Below are 26,891 nucleotides of genomic sequence, written 5' to 3'. Positions count from 1 at the left end.
GAGGTTTGAAATCCTTTTGTGAATAAGCTAAGCAGTTTTAAGAATAGGAGCTCTTGAAAGGATTTGAGCACTTCTGGGCTTTCTCATGACTGTGTTTTTCAAAAGGGCCACTAGGTCTTTGGAAGATTTGTCTCAGAAGCAAAATTTCTCTGTGGTGAGTTCTGAAGCAAAGCTTTACAGCTTATAACAGCTGTGGTTCTTGTTTTGCTGAGGAAGGTGAAGCCACTCCAGACAATATAAGTGTGGCATGAAAACTGTAACTGTGGTACCAAAAGATTTATCCAAGATAGTATCAGTCTCATTGCTAAAACGGGACCAGGAGCAAAGGTGGGGCAAGCGAGTTTGGTTTGGCCTTCCAACCCCTATGGAGCTTGTGTACATCCAGGCTCAGGTCCTAACTATTTACTCTTCCTTGCTAATGTGTACTTGTTAGATTGAGTTAGCTCATATGTGCAGAGTTACACAGCAGGGAGGTTGCCTGTAAATACATCTTGTGGCCCCAAATGAATGGCATTTTGAGGTGAAAAGTGAGGCAGCTGACAGCCTGACACAACATTGGCGCTTGGTCCAGGTGAATCTGCTCCCTGAGCCTACAGTGTAGGGAAGTGGGATTTTAGTGTCCATTTGCCAAACACATCACTATGGCTCTGCTTTCTCCTGGAGTCAAGAGCAGTGCTTGACTTGGTGAGTACAGCAACACCAGCAGCCATCTATTTAGATCAGGTGAGAAATTTACATATTTCCCATTGGCAGGCCAGGATAGTGGGCATGATTCATGAACTGGAGAAATGAGGAATGAGGCTACTGTTGATCCATAGTTCCCTTTCCCAGCTCTTCTAGGCATTCTAGGATGTTGGCTGCCTTCCAGATCTCACCACTGATTATGACAAAGGAGAATGTAATTTCTCTTCTTGCTAATTACAGTACTGATTTTTAAATCCTTATTTTAGGCTTGGATTTTCATGGGCGTTGAATTTCTAAAGGCTCTGCTCAGAATCAGTTGTATTGGAAGATGAAGTCCATGTTCTCTTAAATCATTGTGTGAAAAACCTGGATCTAATGTTCTTCTTCTAATACAGTTTCTGGACACATGAGCTCTGACAAACGGCAATGTATTGTCGAGATAGGCTGAGTGTGTTTTGTAGAATTACTTAATGTTCCCTTTCTGTGAGCTATAAGGCATGCCTGTACCCAGCTTGTGCTCTGCAATCTGCTATCTTTTTCCTATTCCTCTCCTCCACCTTTTTCATATTTCTCTTTCCCATCAAATGGCAGGGTCTTTACCTGAAGCCAAAAAAATTTTACTTTTTTGCATGCTCATCTGAACCTCTTTATCATTAACAGTTTCCCCTCTCTAAAGTTTCTGTATGTCTGTAGGATTATGAAGATTATGAGACCACCTATTGCATCATCTTTGTCTTTTAGTGCAATTCCAAGACTTCAGCCTACAGATTTTGCATTTCATCCCACCTATTCCCGTCACTTGCATTCAGTTTCCTTTCATCAGCTCTATCAGTGGGCTGTCTGGTTTTGGACTAAACCCTCAAAGATGTAATTTCATACTCTGTTGCAGTAAAAACAAAAATTATTTATATTCTAAATCCCGAGGGACCAGTCAAACAAGCCCTTACATCTCACACATCAAGAATCCATATGTTTTGGGGTTTTTTTGGATATGTCAGGAGATCATTTTGGTACTGATATCTTCCAAGCAACAGTCATGTTTATTTAATGAGCATATCAGTCACTAAAGATGTTATGGTTTATAAGTGTGCTCCTGCTGCTCATCTGAGGTTGATTCCCCAATGCATCTTTTGAATATTTCCTGTTCCTAGTGTCACAAAATGGAAAACCCATGGATAGCCAGCTTTGTTAAAGCTCCAGCACAGAAGGAAATCTGCATTTGGATACAGCATTAGTGATATCTCATAAATAATCCAGGGTTACTGATGACAATGTACCACAAACATTTTAATGACAGGCAATTAAAGCCTGCAATGACAGTTCATTCCTTCTTGAGTAACTTAGTAAATAAAATCATAATGCTATTTTAATCAGTAGCATTTCAGCTAAAGCTCCCTTACTGCTTCTGCTTTAAAAATAGCATTTAAACAAAAATTACAGTGGTAACAGATTATGCAGATTGTTTCTTTAACAACTTTGCCCTCTGCCCAGGCAACAGAAGGTATAGAGAAGGAGCCATTAAATCCCATGTAATATGCCTGCTTCTGTTCCCAGGTGAACAGGTCTTCATTTCTCCTACATGGAAACAAGCAAGCTGCACAAGGTCACTGAGGCTGAAATATAAAAAACTTTTATTAATAAAGGACCAAAACTCCTGAGAATTTAGCTCAATAATCAGTGTATCCCCACAGTATGTTTTCAGGGCCAGTGTTTGGAGAAACACCTCTTAATTGAAAACAAAGCATATTTGGCATTGAAGACACAGGAGCAATATAAAGCAGATCACAGAGCTGACTATTCACTTAGCTTTTAGGAGCATAATCTTATTTTCAGTCTTCAAATAAAGTTATTGTACTTTTTTTCTGAGACTAAATCACTGTATCAGTGGCAGAATGGGCTGTGGGTTAAATTGATTATTCTTACTCCCAAGGCATCTGCAAGAACAATGCAACTACCCTGAGCCAGTATCTTTGATGGCCCAGGAATTAAAGATAGGGTAGCTATAGAAAAGAAATTTAGTTGCTAAAACACTTTTACCAGTAATTTTTGTACAGCAGGGACAAGGAGCCATCCCTTAGGAATTACTTAGATTCTCACATAAACATTGCAATTTGATATCAGGTTTTTACAGTGATGCAAATCAGCTGCTATAGTAATTTAAATGTTGTAATAATTAAAATTTAGAAAACATGAGAGAGCATAAATTCTACAAGTTAGTTGTGAAATTATAGCAAGGCGTGCAACTTGCAAAAGGCATTTTATAAAGCTAACATCAAAAGGGTTTTTTCCAGCCACATCAGGGCTAGGTGGCTGAGAAGAGAGTCAGGGAGAGAGAGGCAGTGGGCAGCTGGGAGAAGTGCAGGGAGAGAGTCTTAGGGAAGAGACATCTCCAAGGTACATCTGTAAAGGGACCACTTGCTCCCAGAGGACACAGTGTATTGTGCTCTAAAATCATCTTCAGGACATTGTTGCTACTATTAGAAAAGAAGGGAAAGAACTAGTAACACGAATTTCAGCAAAGTGCAAGGGTCATCTCTTGATGACAAAATTTTAAGAATTAAAATGAAGTAAGTATGTTAGCAGTGTAGCTCTCAGCTGGTGTGTCTCCTCACTTGAGCACAGCTTCACACCCTGCCTGTGCTCCTTCCTGTGAACCCCTTTGCTTTACCTGCCCTGAAGGCAGTTTATGGTGCTGGAGAGCTGACCTCTTGCTCTTCCAAAGTCTTTCTTGGAGTTATGTTCCCTACTCCCTTTCCTTGTTGGAATTTCCCAGCCTTTTTTATCTGTCCCTCTTGAAAACTTGTTCTCCTAGAAGCTATAGCAAGAAAAGAGGCTTTCACTAAATATAGCTGTGAAGATTCTGGTTCTCTTCTTTTTCTCTGTTCTTGGAGTTGAATCACAAATTTTTAAATGTAGCATGAAAGAGCGTCCTCCCCTCCGTTTCTCTCTGGGCTCATCTTCCCAGTTTCCTTCCCTTCCAAACTGCATTCCCATTGTGTTCTTTTATTGCTATCTTCTCTCCAGTTTTCTTTGCCTATCTCCAACATTGTTACTGCACTTTATAAATCTTACCTTTTGAGTTGTACTATTTGCACTCTGTTTGAATATCTTTTCAGTTACTTGCAGGTGCCATCTATAATACAGATAAATGTTAGGGTGTGGCATTTTTTACTCCACAGCTGTCTTTACTCCTTCAAACCAGGACGGCAGTGTTAGGGATGCTGCTGTGAGAGCAAGTATTCATCAAGGATTTCTTTGAAACTGAAATTGCCAACTCTGTGGTGTGTCCCCTGATTCATTCAGCAGCTATTTTGGAAAAATAGGTAAGATCATTCTCAAGCTTTTAGAGGGCTGCAATTGTCACCTAGACACCAACGATGAAAAAATCAAATTGACATACTGGGAGGAACTATAATAGAGGATGTGATATATAGACAGTTGGGAAAAGTCAGCATGGCATTTGTAAAATCTTTAAGGACTCAGCAAGCACAGGGATATGAGATGGTACAGGTGTCATTTTCAGCAAGATCTCTGTCCAAAATGTCTTTTAGAAAATTGGGTGTCAGGACAGGAGAAAGAGTGGTCTCCTGCAGGATAAAGCTGGTGAAAGAGGTAGGCATTCATTGTTTCCTAGTGCCCCCTTACTTTAAAAAAACAGGGAAGTCTTCCAGGGACTGTGCTCCAGCCTGGGATAAATGTTCTCTTAAAAAGCTGTGTCTGAGGTAAGAGAGGTCAATGCTGACATGATGTTACCAGGGAGCAACAAAAACAGCACTGAAGTGGTTTACTAATCATAACAAAGCAAAGCATTAAAATTCAGCTCGTTGGAAGTGCAGTTGAAGTCTGTCCTCAGCACTCAGAGCTGCAGTCCAAGGATGCTCTGAGTCCTGTTCCATGTGGAGCTTGGTAGGAAAGGGCACAGATTGTCAGATGGGTGGGTATTTTTCTCTGCACAGGGAAGCAGTCACCTACAGAAGAAATTTTTATGTGAAGCTAGATCAAGTCATGACTCAATTTTTCCAAATGGCAGACAATGATGATGCAGGACAGAAGGGTTAAATCCTGGCTGAATCGCAAGAGCAGCTGAAAGAAAGGCATTCCCCTTGGAGGTGCTGCCCTAGCTGGAAAGCAGGGAGTTCACACAGCTGTAGTTCTGATTTGTCTTTAATGGTAGGTGATTCAGGAGCATCAGAACGTGCCTGCTCTTGTGCTGATTTATCCGTTCTCTTTCAAGTTTGCATTCTGGGTAGGCGAAAGGTGGCAAGGATGACAGTGAAGCCAAAGAAAGGTAATTTTCTGCAGACCCACCAGGCCTCATTTTCCAGCTAGACTCACCAGAGAAAGAAAGAAACTGTTGAGTTGGCCTCTGGTTTTCTAGCAGTGAGCAGCAGCTGTTTTGGTAGCGGTAGCAGCAGCTCATATAACAAATGTTTCATGATGAATGCAAACAAAAGCCAGCCCTGAAATTCCAGCTCCACTATGTACGCATAAAATATAAAACCAGTTCAAAATAACGTAACTAGTCAACTTAAGGGATTTTTTTTCTTCCCCTCTAAATAAATTCCATATGAGAATTAGTGTTTGGTCTGCTCAGTTCTCCAGGGCTCACCCAGAAATTTTTTATCATAAAGGCCAAGGGCAAAAAGTGAGCACAAAAACAGAGCAAGAAGAAATATTTTTAGAAGAAGTGCACGTGCATGGAGGTTGTGTGGTTTGGGCGAAGGTTTTGAGAATGCCAGTCATGCTTACTGAATTGAAATTACTGCTGATGTTTGTGAGTTGGCTGAATTCACTTGCCTCCAAAATAGGTCTTGGAGGAATTCTTTATGCATCTCTGTGCAATTTGCTTTCTGAAGATGACTTGTGGTTTTAAAGGCATCTACATGTTAGAAGAGGGTTATGCCCTCTAGCATAAATTTCTTTCCAGATAGCTAGTGGGAGGATTTGTAGAGAATGCAAGTTGCTGGTCAGTGCATACCCAGGGGAAATGAGAATATTGAAGAGAGAGAAAACTATAATAATTGAAGACTCAGGAGAAATACAAAAGCTATCCAGGAGGCAGTGTCTTAAATTGTTATCTTCCTCCAACTGCCTAAGTTAAAACAGCAAGTAAATGCCAGCATTTACCCACCCCTCCCTGCTCTGCTGTTTGCTGGAGCAGCATCTGTTGTCAGCCCACGCAAGCCCTCCTGCTCTGTTCTCAGGCCCTGAAATACTCTCCTCACAGTTTGCTTTCCTTGTGGTTGTTTTTTTCTGGGCTGGCTTCCCTGTAATTGTGGAATTATTTAGCTCTCTCCATCCAGCATAGGAAAAAACCTAATTTCTTTTGTTCTGACAGATTAATGATAAAATAATATAGCTTATTGTTGTGCCTTTTTCAATACGATTCTATTTAATACCTTTTGTGTAATGCAAGTTTTGAATGAGGTTTGTCTTCTTCCATTTTGTTCCTTTCAACTGAATTTTGAAGGGCCTGGGAAGTTGTGTTTCTGTGTGATGTATTGTTGTTCTTGGGATACATGTGTACCTATAAGTCATTATGGGTATCACGTCTTTGGTGTAGCAGAGCATGCAAAGGTAGAACAAAGACTGTGTGCTTGTCTTGTTTCTGCTCCTTCTGCTTCTTGACTGCTTCAATTCATTTCCAAGCCATCACCTACATTATTTTATTTCTTGGTATTTGTGGAGTGGGAGGGGGAAAAACAGACTGATGAAGAGTACTGTTGGATCTAGCAAAGAAAAGGGAACAGAAGGGGTGGGCTCTTTCAGGTTTTCTTCTTTCTCACTAGAAGGAAGTGTAGCACAAGTTACTGGGAGAGCCAGTGGTTGTGTTGGGCCGGTGTGGAGGGAAGACAAGGGGTAGGGAGCACACGGATGTTGCCGTAGCAGAGTTTGGTGCATTCGGGGAGCCATGGATGTGCGCAGTCAACCAGAGCCCACAGTGCTTTGCAGAGCTGTGCTCCTGTGGCTTTTAGGATGTTACCAAGTTGGGAGGTTTTCTGCTTGGGCACGAACACATGCTTTTTCTGTTACATAAAATGAGAGTGTGGAATTAATGGGTGACTGATATATAATATACATCTTCCCAAAGCTAGTGGAAATTGGACATGACAGAAGTGACAGCATAGCCAAAGCAAATTTATTTAAAACATTGAATGAAAATATTCACCAAAAACTCCGTTTTATCCTAAATACCACTAAATATTTCATTGAAGTCTTATTTTTATCTTTTAAGTTTTCTTCCACTCTCTACTGTTCCATGAGTGCTCTGCCATTTTCACAGTAGCCATGACTCACCCTTGAAGGGTCTTCAGATAGCTGACAAACCTGCCATACTTCACTGGGTATTGATATTATTTAATGTCAGTACTTAAATTATGTATTGGGGGAACTGAACTCTCTGCATGACCAGTGAAGAGAGATAAATGGCTGTTTCTCTCTCTGGGGGCTGTTTGGTGCCCTGAATGGCTGTCTGGAGTTCACCAGCAGGAGTACTCCTGACTCATGCTGGTACACAGTAGGGTAGACAGGGATGCTGGCTAGGAGTTGACATGCAGTAGTGTTTGTAGGAGCAGGGATGAAGTATGAGTACAAAACCAAAGTTTATGTCGTCCTTCTTAGTGCTTTCCTTGCCTATCCAGTAGACAGAGCTGTGCATCATTGAGTGCTATTTGATTTAAGTTTTGGTTGAATTGTTTGGGGCTCATTTGTGGACTTCATTTTGGGTTTTTTAGCACCCCACTATATTTTTCTGCAGTGATTCCAGGAACAAAGTCTATAACCTTAGTTCCCCTGTGGGGTACAGAAACACAGCAGAAGCCCAGGACTCCCTTACCAAGAGCAAAGGAGGTGAATGAAGATCTATTCCAGTAAAGTCTCAAGAAACCCCTGCATGGTGACCAAAGCAACTGCTAGAGAGTGAATGAACTGCAGAAGATGGGAACCTGGGGAAAAATTTTCTATGAAGGGGTCTTGAAGAGAGTGAAGCATGGCAGGACCAACTGGGGTGAGGGATGATGGTTGAACCAACCTGCTCAGGTATTTGGCAGTGAGGTAATTTCATCAGTTGCTTCCTCCATATTCTCTCCAAGATTTTTGGATCAGCACATTTTTGAATTAGCTACATCTCTGGACACTCACTGCCCACAGCTAATGTTTTGGTGTTTGAGAAGTCCTCAATCTGTTTTTCTGCATTGAATACTTGTTCATAGAGACTAGTGTTTGTCTGGTTGCATCACAGAAGTATCACATGCTTTCCATGTTTTCCTTAGAGTTATTATGTTAGGATTTGTGCATATTTCAGGTGTGGGGTTTTTCTACTCTAGACTCTTACCCTATCTATTTCCATTCTTATTTAATTCAGCAAGTGGTAAACTCAGTGGTAAATTTTGAGTGTCTGTGATGGCAATGAAAAACTATTAGAGTCAGGACATCAGCTGGGAATCCTGGATGCCAAATAGTGTTATGAAGAGTTCATATTCTTGCTGGAATTTCAGTACTTAGTCTAGCTCATGACTTTGTGTGCAAAGCCAATTCATTGATTTTCTGTAATGACCAGGTGAGATGCTAAGCATGGAGGGTGTGCATTCTTTTTAAGTACAATGAAACAATTTATTGTGTTAAGATTGTTTTGTTTTGTTTGCAAATGGCAAATTGTTATTTCCAGTCAGCATAGTGAAAAGGATGAGATGAGTGCTCTAAGCCCTTGAAAGAAACACATTGTTATGATGGGCATACGCATACACATATCCTGATACACATATATATTTATCCAGATGTACCAAGAACAGCTCCTGGAGAGCAGTAAACCCTTTGTGTAGTCAGCCATTTTTAGCTCTTATTAGTGGAAAAGAACAAGAACAAATTGCATCTTGTACAACTTTGCCTTTTGGTGCAGACATACCCGTGCAAGTGGTTGATAGCAAGAAAACTCAGTCTGTTGTCTTACACTTTAGCAAACAGTTTACCAAAGATGTCAGCCCAGTTCATCTTGGGCTTTTACTAACAGAAGATCAGTGAAACTGCAAAGCATATCTGTCTGTATATTAAATTTCAGAATTTACTTGGCACTGCCTTCTGCTGCTGGTGGAATATGGTACTGGTTCCCTGGCAGGCCCCAGTACTTTGTGCATTTGCAGAAAGTGCTTAGTATTTAGCCTAGTTTAAAGGCAGATATGCCACTTAGCCAAAGGTTCTGCTTTGAATCATTGAAAATTATTTTCCTTGGTGCATGTTTTTGCAAGCTACTTGCGGAAAGCAATGGTGTGAGTTCCTGCTTAATTCATCTGCTGAGTTCACAGACTGCTTCAGTTACCCCTTCTGCACACATCTTGGTGTGCATCCCATTCCTTCAAAAGTAATAAAAAGTTAAGCACATAGCCACTTTGTATCTCATGTGCAAAAAGGGAAAAACTCCTAGTCCCATGCATCTTTTCATACTGTATACACGTGTGAGTAATTTAGTGAAGAAATGGCACATGATACATTAGTGTATTTTATTAGCAATTGGCACTGCCAGACTAATATTTTGCTTTTGAAATAATGGCAGAACTTGCCCAGATTGCTGCTAAAATCAAAGGCTGAATCTAGCACTGCATCCCCATTTCTGAGTCTTAGCAGGAAGAGACAAAAAGCAAAAGATACAACAAAAGTATTTTGATAAACAGATGTCACCCACTTTAAAGTGTTGAATCTCAGTTTAATTTTTCCCATGCTACATAAATAGCCCCTTCACTTCCTTTAGCCTTGCAGTTTTTCATTTCCCACTGTTTCTCAAACAAAATGAAAACGACCTAGTTATATTTATGAGTACTCTCTATTTACTCAGTTTAAGGGTTTTCATTTCTTCAGTAAATGTACTTAATAAAATTAAATGCTCTGGGAATGTGCCAGAAATGCTGTCAGCCACTATGGCAAGAAGATGGATGAAGTTTCAGCTGAACGTGATGTGCCCAGGTTACTTTGTTTATTTAGAAGCTGATGACCACAGTCACTGGACACACTGGAGTAGCCTGTGAGAAATGTTTTTTTAAAGAGCTCAGAGTAAAAATTTCATACTCCCAGCACCTGTGGGTTTACTGACGAACTTGGCCTCATCCAGGCATTGAATTATGTTCCAGGACCTGCATACTCAGCACTAAGAATGGATGTGAAGGCAGTCTAGCTGCAGCATCTGTCCCCACATTGGCTGCCAGAGTTGATTCTGCTGTTCGGACTGGTTAGGCTGGATGTACCCTTCCTCCTTCAATAGCTCCATGTGTGTCCCTCCCAAAGCTGCACACTCAGTTGCAGAGGACAACCTTCCCAACAGATTTTTTTTTGTCTGGAGAGTGGCCCAGCAGAGAAGGACCTGAGAGTGCTGTTGACAGCTGGCTTAACATGAGCCAGTGTGTGCCCAGGTGGGCAAGAAGGCCAAAGACATCCTGGCCTGTATCTGGGTGGCCAGCAGGACCAGGGCAGTGACTGTCCCCCTGCACATGGTGCTGGTGAGGCCACACCTCGAGTGCTGTGTCCAGTTCTGGGCCCCTCACTGCAAGAAAGACATTGAGGTGCTGGAGGGTGTCCAGAGGAGAGCAACAGAGCTGGTAAAAGGTTTAGAGGGGAAGTCATATGAGGAGCAGCTGAGAGAGCTGGGCTTGTTCAAGTTGGAGAGAAGAAGGCTCAGGGGAGACCTTGCCACTCTCTACAACTACCTGGATGGAGATTGTAGCCAGGTTGGTCTCTTCTGCCAGGGAACCAGCAAAAGGACAAGAGAAAATGGCCTTAAGTTGTGCCAGGGACCATTCAGGTTGGACATCAGGAAAACTTTCTTCACTGAAAGGGTGTTTGAGCATTGGAAGAAACTTCCCAGGGAAGTGGTAGAGTCACCATCCCTGGAAGTGTTCAAGGAAAGACTGAAACATAGACACTTAGTGCTATGATTTACTTGACCTGGTGTATTCTGTCAAAGGTTGAACTCAGTGAACTTGGAGGTCTTTCCAACCTTAATGATTATGATTCTAAGACAAAACCTGATTGTGTCCATTGCTCACCCACTGAGCACCGAGCCTGGGTGAAAACCTGTGTCTCAGAGCCCTGTTGTTATGTGTAAGTGCATACACACATCAGCGTGGTCAATGTCCCTTCTACACAAATGTACACTAATCCAGAGGTGAATTTTTTATTTTTTTGGACAGGCCTTTCTAAAGTGAGCTTGATTGTTTATTTTTTCATTGTATTTCTTATTATGGGAACCCTGAATGTACTATTCTCTCAGATAACTTTTTCATCATGTCTTCCACAGATCTTCATTAAAATATTCTGTATTGAAAAAAAATATTCCTCTAGTAAGCTTAGCAAATTGAATAGGATTTTGATTCAGGCTCGGATTTGTTGTTTAGAGGATTAGGTGTTGAAATTGGTCACCGAAATAGTGACTTCTGGTTCTTAATGATATTTTCTGTGTTTTATTATGTTATCAGATAAGTTAAATTTACTTATAGAATTCACAGCATCAATGCCTTCTCTTCTTGTCACTTTGCTCTTTGGTCAGTAGGCTGGGGATGGGCCAAGAGGTTGGGAGAGGACACAGCCAGGACAACTGACCCAGATTGATCAAAGAGATAGTTCATACCATATAATAACATTTTCAGTAATCAGTAAAAGTAGAGGTGGAGGAAGGAGTGGGATCTTTGGCTTCTGGGATGGCCATTGCTTATGCACTGACTGGGGAATGGGGAAGGGATGACATTGCGTCACTCCCTTCCTCCCCACCTCCTCCAGACTAAACTGTTCTTATCTCTACCCAAGACTTTTCTTGCTTTTGTTCTTCCTGTTCTCTCCGTCCTCCCTCTGTGGGAGCAGCAGGAGGGAGCAAATGGCCACATGGGTGCTTGACTGCTGACTATGTCCAGCCTGCCTCAACAGGTTTCTCTCTTTATCTTGATATAACTTCTACTATTGCACATTTTGTGAGTAATGTTGAATGTCTTTATTCTACCACTCCTGAAGATTGCCTTGTAGAAAATTGCAATGTTCTTCCACAAAAGCCTAGGTTGTTGCACGCATAGTGTTCCTTTTAGTAACCTCATTCCCTCCCAAAATTGATTTATCTTGTAGAGCTTTTCCTAATTGCTGTCACATTGTCTGGTTTCTGTCTCATTTTATTCTTATTCAGAGGTGTTAACATTTACAAGTTCCTATAAATACTGAAATGGAAAAAGACAGGAGATCATTTTATCTCCTGTTTTGTTAATCACAAGGGAAAGGTTTGTGCAGTGTAACTTTGAAGCACAGCAGTCATTATGGCAGGTCTAGTATTGTCATTAAACTAATGTGCAGGCTATCCTGGAAACTTTGATACTAGCCAGTCTCTCTAACACTGGCATGAAACTACTGGTTGAAATACTGCAGACATAAGACAATTTACAGGATTAAGTGCAGGAGCAATGGCTTTTCATACCCCATAAGTCTCTCATTGGGATTCATGTGTGCTTTCAGAGTGTTCAGCTAAGTCCTTTAACAAGCAATAGAGTTAAGGCTACTGAGAATATACTTCCTGTAAGGAAGGTGATAGATGGCAAAGTGATGCACCCTTGTATCTCTTCCTTGTCTGTACATTAATGATAAATGGGAGTTGAATTAAAAAAGGTCATTGAGCAAGCCCTGTTCCCTCAATGGATTGTTCTTGGTGCTGACACACAAGCAAGGATGGTGAAGGTGTGCTGGAGCTGATCGTGTCAGTCCCAGAAGACAGGTGAGAGTTACTACAGAGGCAGCTGTCTTTGCTACTGGCTGGCACTGATGGATGGAGTGCATAGGGAAGCCTTTATCTTCCAAGATCTTAGTCTTGTAAGCATGTCAGAAATGCTGTTTTCACACTCCTTCTGGAAGAAAATATATTGCTTGGAATATAGAGCAAGTACATACATGTGTAAATCTTGATGGTGTTTGAACACCTTCTAAGCTCCTAAAAATGGTTTTGTATTCATTTATATTAACCCAAACAGATTAAAATCATACTTATCCTTGAGTTGGAGCCTGCTTCCAAAAGCTCTCATGCATTTAAGGAATTGCCAGGGAAAGTCTCCTGTCACAGGTCACTGAGACACTACATCCTGTGATACAGCTTCTGAGGGAGCGCTTTGGGATCAAGCAGGTCACACCAGACCAAGGGAATTTCTTCTGCCTTTCTCAAGCCCCCATCCCTCACCTGTGGCTGAGCTGCTAAAGTGCTGAGGTTGGCATGAAGAGCCATTGTATCTCTGTAACTTCTGCAACAGCATCTGCCTCCAAGATTTCCAGGAGAGACACAAACTCTCAAATCACAGCAAATCCCAAGTGTCCCAGGTTCCTCATTGCAGACATGGCTGCAGGCTCTGTAACACAGGCAGTGAAAAACCCAAGCATGAATTCACCTTGACTTGGGTTGCATTTGTGGAAATCCAGCAGGAATTTTGGTCACTGTGAAGTCCTGAGATAGCTAAATCTAGTCTATCTATCAGACTCTTGGAGGTCTCCTAGGTGCATAGGAATTACTGTCTTAGTGAGGACACTTGCCCTTCATGTGAGCCTATTAGTGCAGGCATGGAGGGCAGAGTGGGTTGCCTGGACCTTCCTGGAAGGAGGAAAGATGGATTCTTGTTTCTGGTTCATAGTGACCTCAGGGGACATGAAGACCCTGGCAGCCTTAGGGCTTAGCCCTGTTGGGACATTATACTTTGCCTCCTAGCCTGAACAGTAGAAAATTAAGATGTTCCCTCTCCAGGAAAAGCACAGGGTGAGAATTGCATTAGCCACTCTATGAGATTACTCTCCTCTCCCAGGGCTTCTAGTTAATATAATTCCTCTTCTTTTTATTTTTTTCTCTTGCTGAAACAAGTCTGCCTGTGTTAAACAACAGACCCTTTTCCTCAGTTTTGGCCAGAGGAGGAAGCCTTTGTCCTGATGTCCTGGCAGCTGGCCAAGGCAGTCGGGATGTGGGCCAGGAGGGGGTGAACTTGAAAGGAACAGTGTGTTGTTTCTGCTCTGGTAGCATTCTTCCCTCTTCAGCAGTGCCTCGGCCCCTGGCTGCCTTCAGTCACTCATTATACACAAAAGAACCTAAGGGCAAAAGAGACAATTTTCTCTTGACCGCCTGTAACTTGAAATAATAAGAAGCAAAACCATTTTGGGGCTTTCCGCTGTGTGTGTGCAGACATGGTTGGGAGAAAATCTTCTTGGAACTGGCAACTTTCTCACAAGAGAGAAAAGAACCAATAGCACCTTTTTTCCCCCATTTTAATAGCAGCCTTCATACTGCAACATCCATCTTCCGAGTCCTGTATCTCCTATCAGTTGTGATTTTGCCTTGGCAGTGCATAAGTTTTATTACTAGACATTAGTTATATCCTAATTAGTATTTTTGCATTCATTTTTCATTTCAGTAGTTACATAGGACTGCTTATTTCTTTATATATGCTCTTGGAAGACTTAGGCTTAAGTCTAAGTGGCTAAGCATATAAGAGGCTGCATTAAGAATTAACAATTTTTAAAGCTATAGTATCAACATTTTTTTGAAAAAATATAGGATTATTTCCCATTCCTGCAAGGGTGGTGACCACTAAGTTTGAACAGTCAAGTGGAAAATGTATCAAATTGGGTGTTCAGACATCTTCCAAAAAAGACATTCACACTGAGGTATCTGAAATGCAGTGACAAAAGTTTTTGCATGTAGTGCTTCTGACTTGGAAGCTGACACAAGCAAGATGTTCAAAACTTGAATCTGTGCAAGACTTAAATGGATCATTGGGTCATTGAGGTTGGTTTCCTGTGTGCTGCAGGCCACACAGTCTCTCTTCTGCATAGAGACCAGTATCTGGAGTTCATTAAGTTATCCATCATTGATGTACAATTATCAAGTGATACCAATCAAGTGCGTTCGTTTTGTACTAACAATTAATCACCTTCACCACTTCAAGAAAGCAGTGCCATACTTCCAGTCCACATTTGTCTGGTTCCTGCTTCCAGCCCTTCAGTACCCGTAGTTTTCTCACCATGAAAATGTGCAGATGCTGTAAACAAGTCACCTCTCAACCATCTTTTTTTGGTAAGCTGACCAGAGAAAATTTATCATTGTTCTCCAAAGTGTCCCTTTCAACCCCAGTGTTCATTCTGAGGCTGTTTTCATACTCTTCCTGATTTAGGATGTGGTTACAAAACTGGATGCTGTATGCCAGTGTTTCACTTACCAATACTATATATGGAAATAAAGATACCTCCACCTCTCTCCATCCCTCTTGGACATCTTAGCTTGCACAGCACGCCTCTTCATCATTTCCTTTTTGTGGACAAAAATCACAGATAGCAGCCTACCGACTCGAAGCACAAAGGCAAGATGCCTGCTCTAGCTTCTCAAGTCCAGGGCTGTATTTCTGCAGACTTTCTGCATTACATAGCTGTGGTGAAGCTTTTCCTGCTCGTAAGCGCTGCTGAAATTTGTCTCGGTCATTGCAACTCTCTCCTCTGTCTGCAAAAAAATGATAATGTTAGTATCTGATTAACCTACTATGCAGCACTGTTCACAAGCCATCTGTAAGAACCTATTTTTAACTTGTGGTTTTGTCAGATCCAGATTTGACTGGATTCATTCAATAACTCTTAAACAGCTGTAAAAGATACATTAGAAATTGCAGCGTATGAGCTGCAACCATAGCAGTTCTTTCAGCAACTCAAACTAGACAATCCTGGCATTTCCTCTGCAGATGACTTTGGTTTTGGCACCTCCAACTCTGTCTAGTTCAACTTAAAAGTTGCTTAATGGCTATAAAAGTACCTGACCACATTCTCATAAGAATCTGCCTGTTCATTCTACCAGTGTGGATTAATTTTCAACTTTTCTTTTTCTTCTGTGTTAACCTACCTGAACTGGGAATGCAACATTAAAATGCACCAAATGAAGGAGTCTCTTAGAAGATGCTGCTGAGATTTGTTATCTGATCTTGTGTGAGATACAGCACATTTCCAGGCCAAGGACAGCATCAGAGGCAGTGTGTGGTACAGCAGGGTTGGCTGAAGTGTCCCATGCAGCTGGAAATCCATGTTGTTGGATCCAGAGCTCTGAACTGGAAGGAGCAAAGGCGTAGCACTGTGACATTTCCAGGAGGAGAGTTTAGAGATTTCTTTATACTTACTGGTTGGAGAAGAGACTTCAGAGAGTAGTAGCTGGAGAAAGTTATATATTAGCATTGCTGAGTGTGTTGTATGGCAAGTGTTTCATAATAGTGATATAATGCCTCTAACAGCTCAAGTTATGTAAGAGCACTGTTGAATTCATATCGCTGTTGCACTGTCCACTAGACAGCCAGACCAGTGCAGTGCTGACCTCTGCAATATTTTCTAAATAGATGTTATTTGTATAGTGTAGGAAGATATTTGTGATTTATGGCCTTATCAGCCCAAGGTACTTCTTATATTTATCACTTATTGCTAACTTTTATTTTCTTTTTTCTTCATCTTTCTTCCTTGCTGTGGTTTTATATCATGCCTCCTTAGTGTTTACATCCTTGAACATCAGTAGTTGTTTGATTATGTGTCTTTTAGATTATCTCTTTGAACTCTTCCTGGCTAATCTCTGTTTTGGCATCCCTCCATTTTTCTGTGCCGCCTTGTCATTATCAGAGCTTCCTGCATTTTTTTTCTATGTTAATATAAGTTAATGAAATTGTATAAGGTTAACAGGGAGACTATTCTTTCCTCCACTTTATTTATTGTAGTGGTAAGGAAGAAGAAAGAACATTGCTGTCTCACCTAGTTCCATCATTTTACAGTGTCTGGACCAATTACAGGCTGGTGTATTTGCTCCCAAGATCTCTGTTTGGTAAATAATAGGATGTTCTGTTGCCTAGGATTGCAGATCCCTGAAGTTCTGGGAGTTTCCGTGAGCTCTGGAGAGCTGCTCTTTCAGAGAGATCCATACCTGACCTTTAGGAGATAGGCTGTGTGCCAGTGTGCGAGAGTTCTCCTAATCCCTTGGAGTTAGGAGTTGTTCTATGTCAGCAAAGCACCACAATAATTCAGGACAGAAATGCTAAAACCAAGCAAGCTGTCACCAGTGTGCACGTGAGGGTCCAATCTTTATCTATGTGTTGTTAAAACTTAAACCATATTTTGTTGGTGTGAATAACTGAGACTAAACTAACCTCTAGTAAAGAGGGTAATAACTGGGATTCATGGTATTTTGGATGAAGTTGGTAGATACTGTGAGACAAATTGATACTTCACTTTTCCATCACTTTTGATTTTTAATATATTTCTGCCTGGTCAGTGTCTCTGTTAGATTTTCTCCACCATCCCTGCTTTCATTAACAAATGTGAGCCAAAGCAAGGTGCTCCATCACAGAGTCTGGCTGCAGCACACCATCCCTTCTCCAGCTCGGATCCGGGGACCTGCCCTGGGCTGAAACTCCTGAGCAGCAGTAGCCCAGTGGCCATTGGAAAGACATGCAAGCCCAGCACATCAGTGTCTGATCCATTCTCCCCAAACTGTCCTTTTCCAGATATCCTTCAAGTGCCAGGCTAAAAATCTCAAGTTTGTGAAGCAAATCAGTTGTGCCAGAAAATTTTTGCTGAGTGCAGTTGAACATTCTGGGGGAGATCATTTCTAGTGTAGCCATCAGAGCCCTGGTTGGCACCACAGCAATGAGAGGCAGATCAAGCAGAGACCCTCGCCCCTTCACACGTCACATCTAACCACAGTGACACATATTTCTTTCCATTTAAAACTCTGGAGAAGTAGGTATGTGCTGTAACTCAGCTGCATACAATTGAGACATGGGGCCTCCCTGCCCATTGCAGGAAATGAGTTTGCTGTGTCTGTGACAGCACCGTGTTCTCTCTCACAGCCGTGGGAGCGGCGCAGCTCGGCGTGGCGTTCTTCCACCACGGGTGTGAGCCCGGCAAGCCACGGGCCTGCAGCCACCCTGCGCTGCCTCCAGCCTGCCTCACCTCTCCTCAAGGGCCCCCAGGGACACTGGCTCCCTGTAGCTTCATCCAGGAGCAGCCTCTGCATGGCACCCCCCAAAACAGCAGGACACTGGAGAGCACATCGTTCTGAAAGCTTCTTCTGAGGTGGAGAATGCCTTTAGGATCATTTTGTCTAAATATGGCAATTCAGGGTTTTTGGAGCCACAAGTTATAAAACTCACTTTTCCCTATGGTTTGGATTGCTGCAGTGAGTAATGTCCATTTCTTAGTTAAAAAAAAAAAAAGTGAGAGTGTGGAAAGTAGCAGTAAACACTCATCAAGTGGTAACCCAAAAGAATTTAATTTTCTTCATTCCTATCTGCATACCAGTTTAGTCTTAATTTAAGGTATGAGCAGGCTGCCCTGGGAGGTGCATTACTGTATAGTACATTCTTCTAGTAATTGAAAATAATGCCAAAGCAAACATATTTTTAAAAAAATAACCCTAAGAAGTAAATGGTATAGTTTGTTGCCCTCCATCTGGTTAGCTGTCTCAAAGGTCATAAAATGGGGGTCCTTTGGTGGGGCAGCGTGGTTTATATAGCATATGCAGATTGGTATTTTGGCTTTAAGCCAGATCTACCTAATTTTCCATTTGGCTTCTATGATGAGAAAAGGTACTTGAGGTGACTTCAAGGGGCAGTTTTGTGATTTCATCCCTATTTGTATTAAAGAGCCTTTTAAGAGTATTTAAGATTAAAACTTAGCCTAAATAAAGTTCAAGTACAAAAAATAGCAGAGTTCACTTGTTATATCAAAAGGCTGAGCTTGTAGCCAGGCACAGGCCCAACTCACACCACCCAACAGCCCACACCTCACAGCTCTTCATGCTCTGTGGTTCCAATGATTGTGCTGCAAGGCAAACAAACAGGAGCCAGAAAATTTACACAGCCCCTGCAGCCTTCCAGAGTGTGGCTGTTCCTGTCTGCTCGGACATTCTGTCGGTGGGTGTGTGAACAGAGCAGAGAATTGCACGCATCCAGAAACCCCTGTGCCACTGCAGCAGCACGTTCAGAGGAGGAGTGTATTGTGCTGCCAGGGTGGCACAGAGCTCCAGGCTGCTCCCTACCTGGCACACCAGTGGGACATTGCCTTTGGCTGCTCCTGCCCCCACAGACTGCCCCCCAAAGAAAGCAGTCTCGTGCTTTTCACCTTGTTGGCAGCGCTCCTGGGCTCAGCACAAGTGCCTCTCTCTGCTGGGAGAGCAGCCACTAAGGGAGCTGGAGCTGTGAAAGTGGCTTTGCCCACTTACAGTCCTGGAGGGACCATATAAGTAAAGAGCTTTTTCCAGTGAGCTAAATGGAGTTTTCTGTAGCAGAAATAACTTACGTAAAATAAAAACAAAGTTGGCAGGCAGTATAAAGGCTTAAGCTAATAAATGCAATATTTAGTAGTGTATATTTGCTGCTGAATTTGTAAAGAAAACCAGACTGCAAAGCTGGCAGGAGCTATCAGTTAAGCACAATAAAGAGGAGTGTCTTGAAGTGCTCAATAATCATAAGAAAGTTTTCTCACCCAAGGACAGACTGAGTACATTGGCCTTTCTGGAATGTAGTCATCTCATACACAATGGCAATTTGAAGGTAACTTAAACAACTTGACTAAAAATTTAGATGACATATTTGTGAGTCTGTTCTGGTCTATGGGTGAAGGTGGTGCAGAAGAGAATAAGCTCTTGGGGAACCCAGATATTTTCACCAAAAATACTTCACATGATTCATTAACCACAGGTCCTGCTTTCTATGCCATTGTCTGTTTGAAATGCAAGCATTTCCTGATCCTTCCTCTACACTTTTTCTTAGCTAAATAACATGTTAAAATTGCATCTCTTCCTGGTTTTTTTTGTATATTTTAATAATTTCACTACTATCTAAATAAAACTAAGCAAATTGATAAACAGTAAGTAAATGTCGAACATATTTCACCTTACATCACTGTAATTAAAGAACAGAGAACTCTGTGTACTCAGTTGTTTAATTACTTACATATATGAGTAGAGACAGATTTCAGTGTGAAGAACTACTAACTTTGGTGTAAAAGTTCCATTTAATTACAAAGTAGTATGTTTTAATAGTTACCAACTAATAAAAAACATTCTTCCATAAGAGAAGGAATTAAAAGTATAGATGCAAAATAGAATTAATGTTTTAAATAATTTTTTTGTGATTTAGAACAGTGTTGCATTGGGTAAGCTAGTTAGCATGTCTTCCCTTTGTATCATTCTTCCTGCATTTCAAATTACTCTGCTGCAGCTGATAAGCAAAACAATTTCAGAGATAGATATTTCAGATATAGCTTTTTTCTTCTGCACCAGATGGGTGTGACACAATGAAGTCCAGTGATTAAAAAGATGTCCACCCCAGCAGTACTTGTCTCTTGTACTATTATTAAAATATTCTGAATTGTTTTTCTCCAATTCTTTTACTGTGAAGGAGGAAAATGTGTGTTCACCAACTGAAAATTGAAATTTTTTACAAGTGTGGATACCTTAAGCTATATGAATATTAATCTTCTAAAATTTAAAGAATTTAAACAGTTAATGTTCAATGTTAATTAAACAGTTAACTGTTAATTAAACAGTTCATGTTCAATGCTGTGCTCTGCCCATCTGTTGGACTTTTCAATATTTAAAATCTTGTACCAACTTTTTCTCTAAAGATCATTGCTGTTGTGCTTGCTAGATGGACTTACTAGTATTGTATTACTTCTTGGGATAAAAGGGTTTGTCTTTGTTTAAAGTTCCTCTCTTCCCTAAGAAGCTATTCTTGATTATTTCTCTTGGATAAACAGATCACTTGTGGGATCCCAAGAACAACCCACTTCTCTGCTAGGAGCCAGCACTGCATCCCTTAGCTTTATGTGTAAGCAATTGTGAAAATCTGTTTCTCTGTAGAGATGTTAAGCATTTGTTAAGCTTTGCTGGCAGGTGCTTCAGAAGACTTCCATTTGTTCTGCTCACATGAGCAAAACTGCCCATGGTAAAATCACATTTTGATTGAGGGATTCCCTCTGGAAGTGAGGGTGGTTGCTGCCACTGGAACCCAGCTGGTAACATTTAATGTTCTTTGTTGTCTGCTTCCTCCATGTTAGCTTTTTCTTTGCTGTCCTTCATGGCCTGACCCTTTTGAATACTTCTGACTTGAAGAACTGCTGTTACAGTAAGAATTAGGTTCCCATGTTATATACTTAGGATGAAAATACTTGGGTTGCTCTGGCAGCCAATTGCCATCTAGAAAAGAGCAAAATTATTCTCTTCAGATTTTGCTTTACACCTCATTTAAATACATTCATCTCCAGTGACAGACTCATTTATTGAGAGAGAGGGCAAAGAGACAATTCAATATTTTTGTTAGTAACTCTTAATTCCTTATCAACAATAAAAGGTTTGTATTTCAGTTTGCCAAAGCAAAAATGTCAGGGTGAACAAAAAAGTAGTGAAATCTTCCAGGGCATGACAAGAAGATGAGTCTAGTTCCATTAACAGGTATAACAAGATGAGAAGGTTAAGAGGCACAGTTGATCCTAAGGTGTCATGTGGTGATGCCAGCAATCCTTCGGTGCTACCTGAGATGGATTCAGGTTGACAAGTATCTGTTTAGATTTGAACTATAATAAAGCACAGCATAGACAGGTCACCATATGCCACATAGGAAATAATTGATTAGTTAAGCTTGGTGGCGTGCCTGATGTCAAATTTCCAAAGCTAGGCAAGATTGTGGGTTTCTCTATGTGTGGCTAATGCTCATAGTTCATATGACGTGGTTTGCATTTTCAGGTAACCATTGACAATTAGGATCTTTGGTGACTGCAGACAAGACCTGTGTGAACTAGCCGTATTTAAACATGCAAGTCTGACTTCAAACATCTGGGTTTTTTCATATCTTGTTAAAAGTAAATCCATTGTTAGAAACAACTTGAACTCATTGGTATCAGGAATGTAGTAGGGCCATGCCTTAATGTTTAAATTAAAAAGTTTTGTCTGGCCTCACTAATCAGCACCCACCATGTTGCTGCTTGTTCTTTCTTTACAGAACATAGGAAACTTGGCAATCTGACTGTGACAGTGAAAAAGACCGTCCCCTCTCCAGAAGCAATACAGATCCTCTACCAACGCATGAGATATGAATATGAGTTCTATTACTATGTCAAAGAACAATTCCACCTGCTAAAGCGCAAGTTTGGACTGAAGTCTCATATCGGGAAACCAAGTCCCAGACCTGAGTTCTTCATTCCTTCTCCCCTGGAAACAGAAGAACCAATAAATGATGAGGAAGAAGATGATGAAAAGTGGCTAGAGGGTATCTATAAAAGGTGATGGATGGAAGAGCTATCCTCTCTCTTCTGGTGACCCCTCCAGCTTTCTTAAGATTTTTTTTTAATTATTATTAAAATTAATTCCTTAAGGAACTGATTTAATGCGCAGCGGATTTGAAATGGAACAGAAGAGATCATTCCCACATGCTGGAGCCATTGGGAGATACCTGATTTTGCAGGTTTGATTCATTATACAGTGTTGGCTCTATAGCATCCTTGCTACAGCATAGTTGAAGAGAGAAGTACCTACCATCTGTCACAAAATAACTTTGGGAATACACAGTAGTCCTTTGTGAACTGCAGAATACAAAAGAATAGATTAGGCATTCATGAAAAGCAAATCTTACAGATTCTCGTCTCTCTCTTTGACCATAAAAAAGTCTTCATGGCATAACACTGTGGCGTGAACTACAGGCAGTGAGCCATTTGGAAGGAGTGCCTCTTTCTGTCCAAAGCACACTGATATCCCAGTGGTATGGTCAGAGCCATTGCTTTGTCTTCAAATCCAAGGTTACCAGGCTCAGAAAGGTTAGGTAACGGCTCCTTGAATTACTTGTGCCAGAGGAGCAGGGATGCTGTTCTGCCAAATCAGTACTAGTGAATGTAAGGCAAGCTACAGGAACCAGATATTTTTGGTAAAACCTTCTAGTTCATAGAGTGGGAAATATTACCAGGTCAGTGAATGGCAACAACAAATTTAAAGTGCCAGGCAGAGCTTTATGTCAGCAGTTGAGTATGTTTCTATCAGACTCTAAAGGAAAAGATGTAACATATGGGGTTTATGTTCAAGAATGGTATTTTTAGATTTTTATTATTCTTTTGGGTCACAAATCCAAAGAGATGCAGAAAAAGCTACTAATTAAAAAGCTCGGGTGATCTGGAGCTCCTATTAAGCATGACCTGTATTTCTGCAACTGCGGAATTTAATTGTGAATCTGAATCTGAACGCAGCTTCCCCAGCAGCACAAACACTAAACTCCTGCTTTTAGTGTGGCTAGAAGGAATATTAACAATATGAGCATACACAGCTTCTCTAGTTGAAGTAGTTCAGAATCATCAAACAAAGACAAGAAAATGTGCTCTCCAAAACCAAAGCTGATTCAGTGATAGGTTTGAAAGAGAGTCACTGTGAAAGTTGCCCTTGTTAATCACTACAAATATTATCTGCCAATACTAGAAAAGGGATCAGTGGAAACTGGTGAAAGAGAAGTAACACCACTGTGTGAGGTGCTGGAGTTATTCAGGTGGGTGTTCCTGGAGTGGGATTCCCTGTGATGTGTGGGTGTGCTGGCTGTTGGCCAGCCTGCCAGCCCTGGAGGTGCAGAAGGGACAGACCCACAGGCAGCCCTCGGCAGAGCTCCTTGGCCTTCTGCTACACAGCAGAATAGGGGGAGTTTGGGATCTTGATGGGGCCTTGGCCTCTTATGCACCATTGTTGCCAGAGAAAGCTGGACTAATAGAGAATAAGAGCAATAAATTCCTGTCCCCAGAGCACAGGAAAGAAGCAGGTACAAGATGTTGCAGCTGCTTGCCAGGATGGGGACAATCCACCTCTGTCTATCTCACATCCTTTCTCAAACATTTACCAGAAAATTTTTGGTTCCTATTCCACGGCTGCTATCTGCAAGGCCATAATTCAGTTTGCTACATCAAGCAAAAGTTATTTTGTGATGGATGAAGCATATAAACTCAGGATCAGCTCAAATGGGCTTTCCAAGGGTTTCCTCTTCCATGAGCCTGCTGAGAGCCAGTAAAAATTATGATTGATCTTCTTCACTCCTCAGTCTTTACCTGTACACAAAGAATGAAAATAAAGGAGAGTTAAGACAAGACGCTAACTTACAGAAAATTCTAGGAAGAAGATTCTGTTCTCATTATTAACATCCAGGTTGGTGGTAGCAATGCACTACTGTGGGGGAGCACATTAAAGAAAGCTGAAAATGGCACAGATAGTAACTAACATATTAGCTAAAATATGAATCTGCTGCATTGTATATTTTAAGTGGTTTCTATGAAATTACATTGAAAGAGTAATGATTAGTTTACACACTGTGGAGTTGTTATATTTTGGAAAGAACTAGTATTCTCATGTTTCTGAAATTCTGTTTGAATCCTTTTTCTGCCAATGTTTTAACAGAATATGGTCACTTAACACATTCACCCTTCCTGAGAGTTCACTGCCGCTTACAGTAAAGTCTGTTTCTATCTGTTTGTTTATTTAATGGTATCTTCAGCCATCACTACTTATAATCTAAATACAGAAGCTGCTTCATGATTTACTCGCTAGGTTTTAATATTGTTGTATTTTCGTAACAATCAACCTGGCCTCTCCTCCTCAAATGGTAGTTCTTAAATTTATCTGGCACATAGCATCTAATATTCCTGGTCCTATGGCCTATTTCTCTGTAATTAAATATATTTTGCTTAACTTTTAAAAGGTACGTTATAAGCTGGTAAATCTTTGACTTATTTATTGAAACTTTTCAGCACATTCCAAATTCTAAGTTGCTCAGGAAGAAGTTGATTTAAATAATTATATTTGGGTCTGATGAATATTTCTTATTAAAAAAAAATCACTCTTTGTAAGCCTTCAGTCCACAACAGCTTTGTAGAAATTGCCAACTTGGAGATGTTTTTGGGGGGAAAAAGGTAGTGGTTCAACACTTAGAAAAATAAGAAAATATATGTCTACATTAGCTTAGCTATAAATGAAGCAACATATGTTTTGGAATGAAATCTTCTTTAACTTATTCACTACTATCTCCTGAAATATCAATAAGCCATATGATTCTTTATTTTTCAATCCAATGATGTTTAAAAATAAAACTTGCACATTTCTTCCTGGCACCATCGTCCTCTTGCTTACAGTAGTTTTCCTGCCTGGATGCAGTGGCTGTGGGGAGGATATTGGAGTTGCACCCAACAGAGCAGGGCTGGATACGGCCTAGGGCATCCTCTGAAGGTCATACTCGAGCAGTGAGACTGGAGCAGGTTGCTCCTGGGTTATTCCATCTCCCAAGCTGTCCAGAGGTGTGAGCTGAGGTCTGAGTTGTTTTACTCACCTGAGATGTGTGGTCAGTACAGTGAAATACATTGTCCAGTGTTCCGTGGCTGCTAAGTAGAAGTTTTATCCAGGAGAGAAACAACTTAGTCTCCATACACTGCATTGTTACTAGATAGGGTGTTTGATGGCCAGGCATAAAAGCTTCAGTAGTCAGAGTGATGTTACAATGTAAGTGAAGTATCAGTGCTTTCACACTAAAGAGAGAATCAACGGTTGTTAAAATGCAGCATTCTGGAAAAAATATAAATTTTAGTCTTAAGTTTCAAGTGACAATGATAAATTGTGCCATTTTTTGTTTCTGTTCAATTTACTTCTCTGCCACATGAATTTTGTTGGTGATGCAGGGCTAAGTCCAGGTGTCCCAAATGTTCTCTGCTTGTATGTAGAGAAGCAGCTTGGCAGAACTGAAAGTATATGAACCTGATGGTGTATTTAAAGCATTCCAGTTTCTTTGCAGTTCTTTTATCGTGGATCTTGGATGAATCACTTGAGTGTTAGGATGTAAAATGGTGCATTGTAGCATAAACACACAAGCAAAGCCACGAATTTTTACATGTTGGAGAATACAACTGTGAATTCAAGCCATGGAATTTTTCCTCCTTTCAGTATGTGATACAATTAAATTGAATGTACAGGTATGTTTTTTGACTAGCAAAGGAAACCACACTGCATGCCAACTTTTATCCTCTTATCAAATGAAAAAACATTGTCTGCCAAAGAATAAAATTCTACATTCTTTTAAAAAATAAAGACCTGATAATGAATTCCTAGCTAAGAGTAATGGTGCCCTGATCATTCCCTCCATTTTAAGAAAGGGAACATCTGTGATGTTAGAACATTAGCCTAAAACAACACAGCAACATTTTTGAGAGCTAAAATACTGTAATACAGTACCACAGCATTCCTTCTGTTTTATTTTTAAGGACTCGGCCTTTTTTGTACGGAGTTCAGCTAACACATAAAACACTGTTGATCAGTCTGCGTGCACGAGCCAAGACCGGAGTAAAGAGCTGAGTGTTGCTACATACAGACCTCCACACACAGATTCCATGGGAAGAACAAGGGTGTTACCCAGCCTTGGAAGTGCCTGTCTGCTGGCAGTGGAATCACTGGAACAACTTTTGCAGGATCTGTCCCAAGGGAGGGTTTGCAGTTAGGCTGTGCTTAAGTACCCACAGGTATGGCAGGAAGGTGCCAGAAGGCAACTCCAGGAAAAATGATCACTGGAGGGTAAAAAAACTTCACTGCAGAATATTTAAAGTGGATGGGAAGGGATCTTGGTTTGAAGGTTGAAAGTTAAATTGCAACCAGCATAAATCAAGTCCTGATGTCTCACAGCTGAGAAGCAGTGGTAAGTTTGCTTTGGTTTGTCTGGAAATAGCGTTGTATGCCAAGCTGCAGTGTGCAGTGAATGTTGGATCTCAGTTGTAAGCTTCAGAAGATCAGTGTGTGTGTGAGGAGAGCACCAGCACACCGTAATGGTTGAGTCTCAGCACTGATGGCTGACCCTGTCATCTTGAAAGAGCCTGCAGTAAGGTTTTTGTGGGGGCAGTGGGATGGGGGAAGGGGAAAGTTTTCTGCAGATACAAATTTGGCCTTGCAGACACCGTAAGATGGCAAGATTTGACCACTGGTTTATTTAAATTCAGATTTTGAATATAAACATGTGGATTTCCTTTTCTGAGTGTGTAAAGGAGGAATGTGAGTTGGTTTAGTATTTAACTGATTGTGGCTGGAAGGGTAAGTTAATAAAACTGCTGTCAGGCAGGCCCATTGGAGTGTGATTTATGCAGACTTTTGTCATCTCTCTGTTCCCTTCTTTGGATGCAATGGGCAAAAAAAAAAGCAA

General features: G+C 41.0%; 1 protein-coding gene across 1 annotated transcript in view; it reads left to right on the top strand.

Moving 5' to 3' along the window:
* The window catches only part of UST (uronyl 2-sulfotransferase), a 154,121-nt gene extending 129,296 nt beyond the window's left edge, over nt 1-24,825 (top strand). The window contains exon 8 of the mRNA XM_036381018.2: nt 21,696-24,825. Within this exon, the coding sequence (XP_036236911.1) occupies nt 21,696-21,979 (284 nt within the window). The 3' untranslated portion in view covers nt 21,980-24,825. The remainder of the gene's footprint in view (nt 1-21,695) is intronic.
* The last annotated feature ends 2,066 nt before the right edge of the window (nt 24,826-26,891 follow it).

Source organism: Molothrus ater, chromosome 3 (assembly GCF_012460135.2).
Source record: "Molothrus ater isolate BHLD 08-10-18 breed brown headed cowbird chromosome 3, BPBGC_Mater_1.1, whole genome shotgun sequence".
Taxonomy (NCBI): domain Eukaryota; kingdom Metazoa; phylum Chordata; class Aves; order Passeriformes; family Icteridae; genus Molothrus; species Molothrus ater.
Note: the sequence above shows the minus strand (reverse complement) of the source record. Positions and strands in the feature narration are given on the sequence as shown.